We start from the raw sequence: 7,417 nt of genomic DNA, 5'->3' as shown, positions 1-7,417 counted from the left end.
AAAGAATACAACCAAATGCACGCTTGTTCATTCAGTTACGTGTTCAATAAACACTGACTGCCTACGATAGGGCAGTCCTCGAGGACAAAGAGATCAATTAAATAAAAACGTTATTCTCAAGGAGCTCACAGTCTAGTGGTGCAGTAAAAAGGTCAAGTGCATGACATTCATGGAATACAAAGTCTTTTGGGGGGCGGGATGGGGACAGGGTCTCGCTCTCTTGCCCAGGTTGGTCCTGAACTCTTGGGCTCAGCCTCTCCTCCCACCTCAGCCTCCTAAGCAAAATCTTGTTAATATTAATAATAATGGTAAAAACAATCATTAACTTTTTTCAACTTTCAGTGTCATTTTTTCATAAACTTTTTCTTTTAAATAATTGTAGCTTTACAGAGAACTTTCAAGAATATCATAAAGAGTTCTGGTGACCCTTGCACCCGGTTTCCCCTGTTGTTGACATCACTGTGGCACCTCTGTCACAACTAAGGAACCAACGTTGGCCCATTATTAAACTCCAGGTTTTTTTCGAATTTCCTTAGTTTTATTAGCACCTGTTGCCTTTTTTCTGTTCCTGGATCTCATCCAAGACACCACATCACAGTTCGCCACCATGTCTCTTGGAGGCCTCTGGGCTGTGACGATTTCTCAGACTCTAGTTTTTCCTGAGCTGAGCAGTCGTAAGGAGGACCGTGCAGGCATCTTGTCCTTCCATCCGGGTATGTACAGTGTGTCTCTCGTGGTTAGATGGAGGTTACAGGTTTAGGGGAGGAAGATGACAGGGACAAAGAGCCATTCTCACTGCATCATATCAAAGGTACAAGCAATTAACATGACGTCACTGTTGACCTTGCTTGCCTAGCTGAGGCAGTGTTCGTCGGGTTTCTCCACCGTAAAGTTACTTGTTATTCTTCCCTCTTCCTACTGTTCTCTTTTAAAAGAAGTTACTCTGTGAATTCCACCCCTAAGGAAAGGGGGATTAGCTTCACCTCCTAGGGTGAAGTATCTACGTATGTTATTTGGAATTCTTTTGCACAGGAGATTAAAGCCATTAACTTTTGTTTGGAGCTTTACATGAATAAAGCTCTTTCAAATACATTATTTTACAGCCCTATTCTGAGAAAGTTTGCAGTCAGGTAGGAGTGATGAGACTTATAGAGGAAAAGCTAATGACTATGTCAACTTTATAAGAAATATGATTTTGTACGCTCAGATTCATAGCAGCCTTTTCACAACAGCCAAAAGACGGAAGCCACCCAAGTGTCCATCAACAGACCAACGGGTAACTAAAACATGGTGTATACCTGCAGCGGAATATTATTCAGTCTCAAACAGGAAGGAAATTCTGACACATGCTACAACATGGATAAACCTGAAGGACAGACATTATGCAAAGGGAAATAAGCCAGTAGCTACAGTAGTCAGAGTCATAAAGACAGGGCCGGGCACAGTGGTTCATACCTGTAATCCTAGCACTTTGGGAGGCTGAGGCCAGAGCATTGCTTGAAGCCAGGAGTTGAAGACCAGACTGCACAACTTAGCAAGACCACATCTCTACAAAAAGTAACAAAAGTTAGCCAGCCGTGGGGGTACATACCTATTAGTCCCAGCTACTTGGGAGACTGAGGCAGGAGGATGGCTTGAGCCCAGAAGTTGGAGGATGCAGTGAGCTAAGATAATGCTCCTGCACTCCAGCCTGGGCAACAGAATGAGACCTTGTCTCAGAAAATAAATAAATAAATAATTCATAAAGGCAAAGCAGAAAGGTGGTTGGAGGTGCTGGGAGGAGGGGGGTTGAGACTGTGCTTAATGGGCATGGAGTTTCAGTTTTGCAAGATGAAAAGGGCTGTGGTGATCTGTTGCACTGCGTTATGAATGTACTTAACACTGAACGGTACACTTGAAATGGTTAGGGCAGTAACTTTTACGTTACGTGTATTTTACCACAATCAAAAAATTTTTTAAAAAATACCATTTTGATTAAGAAGTGTTTTTTATAAGTAGCCCTCCGACAGGAACCTGCAGCCGCGCTGCCAAGCAGAGGCTGCACGCGGTGCACTGCACAGCTGCCAACCCCTGACAGTCGGGAGCCCACACTGATAATCAGGGTCACAGGCTTCCTTGGGACACTGGATGTTCTGGCAACGTAGGCCCAAGGGTGTCACGTGTCACATCGGCTGGAGCGGAGGAGCAGCTGCCACCTCATGCGTGCTGTGGTTTGCCATGGCTCCCACCACCTTTGTCGTGTTACACCTTGCTCACTTCGCTCATTGATTACTCCACTAAAAATAGCGAGTGGTTGGTGAGTTTTCCCCGACTTAGGGAAGGCTAACACAGGGGTATCTCACCTAGGTTGCCTGTGCAGTGCTATGATGGAGTTTAAACACTCATAACCTTGTGTATTTAAGGCACTAAAACAACAAGTTATTTGGCAATTCCTCTGAAACGTTCATCTAAGCCCACGCTTCCTCAGTGTAGACCAAAGGCGACAAGGGTGAACCAGAGAGAACTCCCACATCATCTGGGCAGAGGAGGCTCCTGCCAGAACTCAGCTTCGGTTTTGAGAGCACCATTTTAGAGGACCGTGATCCAAGCCTATTTGTGATTCCTACCTTAGTCCTGATAGATTCACTAAAGTGGGCCACTGTCTCTCTGGCAGACTCAAGGAAAACACTTCTCAAGTGCTCAAACAGACACCTCTACCCGAGAGCCCAGCACTTCAGCACAAACAAAACCAGACAGGACACAAGGCTGCCAGTAAAATCCTACACTGCTCTGATCCTGTCGGCGCAGAGCTGGGCTCCATGGGTATAACGTGTGTCTGCCTCCCGGCCGCCTCTGCTTCTCATACAGAACTGCACCCAGCTTTGTAAAGGTGTCCCGAGTGACAATTTGTGTTTGGTACCATCTTGCCTGGGTCCTCAAGATAGTCCTAAAGCCAGGCTTCCAGAGCGCCAACACAGAGCCACCCTGGGGTGCTCACTGCAACCCTCCATTAAAAACAATGGCCTCCACCTCCACCACATGTGCCCAGGCCAGAGAAGAAGAAAGGGTGTGGCCTAGAAGGGGCCTCATTTGCTCCCTTCTGGGATCACAGGTCTGATCCCAAGGAACGAAGGCCGATTCCCCTAATTACATGTACTCACACATGGTCCACCCGAGGTGTGAAAGGACACCTCCAGCCTGGTGGGACAGAAAGTGTGGCCATGCCCGTGTGTCGTGTCTGTGACAGATTTTCACTGGTGGACTTCCCAGCATCTGTGTCCCTCTTACTCCTGCCCAGGGCCCTGTATTCCTCAGCTACGCGGTCGAGGTGGGAGGAGCTCCACCCTAGCTCCCCGGAGAGCCGGTCAGCATCTCCTGCACCCTGGCAGCAGTTCAAGGGTGACACTTGTCAGAAAGAGACCAAATTCTAGGGCTTTTGATTGAACACTAAGAAAAACACAACTTCTTTTCCCTGCTGCTCATGAACAGAAGACACACAGATCCAGGAATTCTGACATTGTCCGGGGACCTCAGTGGCAGAGCTGCCCAAGAACGAAGTCACGGGAAAGTTACTGACGCAAGACAGAAAGAAACCTCCATTTCTGCACTGTTTGGTTATACAAGCCGATAAATTCCCTGTTTATCTTCAACCACTTTGGGTTAGGTTTTTGGTCACTGACAAAGAAAAGATCCTAATGAAGGCCCTGTTGAACACAACCTGACCCTGCTGAGTTGGTCTCAGTTTTAATCACTGTCTTCCTACCAGGCTCTCCAATTTCATTCAAGCAGATCAATCTAGCTGCAACCACGGTAGAACTTAGTCAAACAGAAAAAACATTCCCAATTTTTATGTATTTTAGCATAAAATTCGGTTTAGTGGTTTACATTACACTTCTCCTTTTTACACATATCTTTTAAGAGGAAACTCAATCTTCTGATTTTAAGAAATGCAAATGTGGGGCAATCCTGTATCAACTCAAAGATTTTCTTTTGTAATAGAAAATATTTTTGAAGGGGGGAAAATAGGGATTTTTATTATTAAAAGATAAAAGTAAATTTATTTATTTTTTTTAAGATACAAAGCACTGGAAACATTTGGTTTCATGACTTGCCATTATTAGGTGTTCTCTATCTGATTGTTAGAAATTATTCATTTCCTCAGAGAGAGAGAATAAATGGGTTGGGGACGCAATCTCCTACTATGCACTTTCTTTGCCAAAGGCAAACACTGAAGGTTTCAGAGCCATGAGGACGCTCCTGCCTCTGAGCTTGCTGGCGCTCGGAGCCGCCTGCGCCTGGGCCCTTCCCGTCGAAAGCCCCATGAGCACGGTGGTGAAAGAGACCCTGACGCTGCTCTCCACTCACGGAGCCCTGCTGACAGGCAACGAGGTAACCTTCATCTTCATTCCTGCAGCCTGACATGCGCAGGTGGCCATTTGCGATGGTTCATTTGCTGTGTAGAGAGATCCAGTATAAATAATAAAGTTCTGAGTGTACCAGTGACGCACAGGTGATAACCACAGTACTAGCAAGCACTACGGTAAAAGTTATGAATGCCGGAGTGCTTTAAAGATGATTCTATTTCTTTTCCCTTTCAGAGCCTGAGGATTCCTGTTCCTGTACATAAAAATGTAAGTTAAATTATGATACAATAAAATGATCACGTGCATAAGTAAATTTCATATTTTAAGCTGTAAATCATTAGCTGTCATTGGAACTATTTACTTTTCTGCACTGTGTTTTCATTTGGGTGGATGTGAGTGTATGTGCTTATAAGTATTAGGAATGACTTTGTAACAAGCAGAATCCATCAAACAAGTGGATCTTGCCTTTCGGTGATGTCGTCAGTTCTCCATCCCAGAGAGCCTCATGTCAGGGATTCTTTCCGGAAAGAGTCCCACGCTGGGTGACAGGTGCCTGCTAGTCTCCGTATATTTCTGACTGTCTTCGGCCTTCCTCACTCTAATGTCTTTCTGAAAGTATTAGTAACTTAGAGTTATATTTTTAGAATCATGATCGGTAGACATTAAAACATACAACAAATGCCCTATATTAATAATGTCCACATATTTAAGTGATATGACTATATAATGGCATTGCATACATTTGGAATATGTCCTGGTCATATTAAAATGTAAAATATATGATTTCGTTAGTTACATAGAACACAATTACCAGCTGTCACTGTAAAAGGGAACACTGATGTGAGTTCAATGGATAATGTCATAGTATTGCACTTCCTAAACACTTTGTTTCTGGGTAAGCAGTTACTTTATATCATTTCTAAAACTCCTCAATAATTTTATAAACTTCATCTATTTTTTGAAATTTTTAAAACGTTTAAGATTTTTGAAAATTTTATCTCAGTATGAGGTGGTGTGCCACCTGGAAAAGGAACAAACAAAAAACTCTTTGGAGAAAGGAACTCATGTAAACACTACAAAACAATGTTTGTAGTGTTTTTAGACCAAAAATTTTTTTCTAATTTATTTTTAATTGACAAATTTAAAAATGTATATATTTATCATGTACAACCTGACATTTTGAAATATGTATACATTGTGGAATAACTAATAGACCAAATTTTTATACCTTATTTTGATTATTTGCATTTTAAAAAGCTTTAAAAATTGATATTTTGAATTTTAAAACTCTTCCTCATTTAGCACCAACTTTGTACTGAAGAAATCTTTCAGGGACTAGACACACTGAAGAATCAAACTGGACAAGAGAATGGTGTGGAAAAACTATTCCAAAACTTGTCTTTAATTAAAAAATATATTGACCTCCAAAAAGTAAGTTGCAAACATTCAGTGGAAACTATATTTGTCTGGCTGTGCCTATTTCTACAGGAATTGACTGTTTCCTACAATGCCCATTGTCCTTTCTTTTCACAGAAAAAGTGTGGAGAAGAAAGACGGAGAGCAAAGCAGTTCCTGGACTACCTGCAAGAGTTTCTTGGTGTAATAAACACTGAGTGGACAATAGACAGTTGAGACTAAGCTGGTTTATTGTAGCCAAAGATTTTGGAAGAGGAGAAGAACATTTTATCGCAACGAGAATGAGAACCAGTGAAGGGTGGAGCCTTGATTTTCCGTGGATCTAAACCTCAGAGGCAAAGTCCGTATTTCAGGCACACTCCTGCTTTTCCACCTCACACAAGCAGAAAGCATAAAATATTTGAGATATATTTTAGATATCAGAATCATTGAAGTATTCTCCTCCAGTTTGCTCCAGGAAAAATTGATGTATACTTTTATCTTATTTAACTTAACATTCTGTAAAATGTTAACTTAATATTTATGCAATGATTAAGAATGTGGTAAATTAATATTTATTTCATATTATGTCATGTTTCAATAAAACAAACAATAGACTACTCTAATGTTCAATTTACCGCTGGCCTCTGTCTTAACACTTGAAGTTGGCACAGCACGTGTGGGTACGTGCTGAGGTCTGAGCTCTTGCTGGCTCAGCACCTGCTTCTCCCTGGAGGAGTCTCAGGGCTGCAAGGCCCAGGGCGGAAGTGACCGAGCAGGACTGAATGGGGACGTGGGGAGCAGGGACGTGGGCAGGAGCTGAACCTGGTTTCCTCCTCACAGTGTCCCCACCACCCTCGGATGGTGCGGGGTAAATGGTAGAAAATGAATGGATGGGCCGGGCACGGTGGCTCACGCCTGTAACCCTGGCACTCTGGGAGGCCGAGGTGGGAGGATCGTTTGAGCTCAGGAGTTCGAGACCAGCCTGAGCAAGAGTGAGACCCCATCTCTACTAAAAAATAGAAAGAAATTAACCGGACAACTAAAAATATATAGAAAAAAATTAGCCAGGTGTGGTGGCGCATGCCTGTAGTCCCAGCTACTCGGGAGGCTGAGGCAGGAGGATCGTTTGAGCTCAGGAGTTCAAGACCAGCCTGAGCAAGAGCGAGACCCCTGTCTCTACTAAAAAATAGAAAGAAATTATCTGGACAACTAAAAATATATAGAAAAAATTAGACGGGCATGGTGGCACATGCCTGTAGTCTCAGCTACTCGGAAGGCTGAGGCAGGAGGATTGCTTGAGCCCAGGAGTGTGAGGTTGCTGTGAGCTATGATGATGCCATGGCACTCTAGCCCGGGCAACAGAGTGAGATTCTGTCTCAAAAAAAATAAACTAAAATATATAAGAAAATGAATGGGTTTTCCAGGACTGGCTGTAGAATTAAAACAAGTTGTAAGGCTTCCCCTGGGACGAGAACAGTGCAGGTGCCTGTAACTAGGTTTCTTCCCGGTCCATGAGAAGAATTTGGCAAACCAATCCCACTTCCAGTCCAGGGAGGAAGCCAGAAACGCTCTCTGCAGGGGCCAGCCAGGCCGGGGCTGGGCCAGGGCCCGTGGCCAGAGGGGGTCCTTCCTCACCCCGCCTGACATTACGGCTTAACAAAGGGAGCGAAGTGCTG

At 43.7% G+C, this 7,417-nt stretch overlaps 1 protein-coding gene across 1 annotated transcript; it reads left to right on the top strand.

Annotated features, from left to right (window-relative positions):
• Nucleotides 1–4,195: 4,195 nt before the first annotated feature.
• Nucleotides 4,196–5,975, top strand: IL5 (interleukin 5). Its single transcript, XM_069484037.1, has 4 exons — nucleotides 4,196–4,368; nucleotides 4,578–4,610; nucleotides 5,646–5,774; nucleotides 5,877–5,975. Exons 1-4 carry the CDS (start codon nucleotides 4,225–4,227, stop codon nucleotides 5,973–5,975), a joined length of 405 nt encoding a protein of 134 aa, XP_069340138.1. The 5' UTR covers nucleotides 4,196–4,224.
• The last annotated feature ends 1,442 nt before the right edge of the window (nucleotides 5,976–7,417 follow it).

The sequence above is a fragment of the Eulemur rufifrons genome, chromosome 10, assembly GCF_041146395.1.
Source record: "Eulemur rufifrons isolate Redbay chromosome 10, OSU_ERuf_1, whole genome shotgun sequence".
Taxonomy (NCBI): domain Eukaryota; kingdom Metazoa; phylum Chordata; class Mammalia; order Primates; family Lemuridae; genus Eulemur; species Eulemur rufifrons.
Note: the sequence above shows the minus strand (reverse complement) of the source record. Positions and strands in the feature narration are given on the sequence as shown.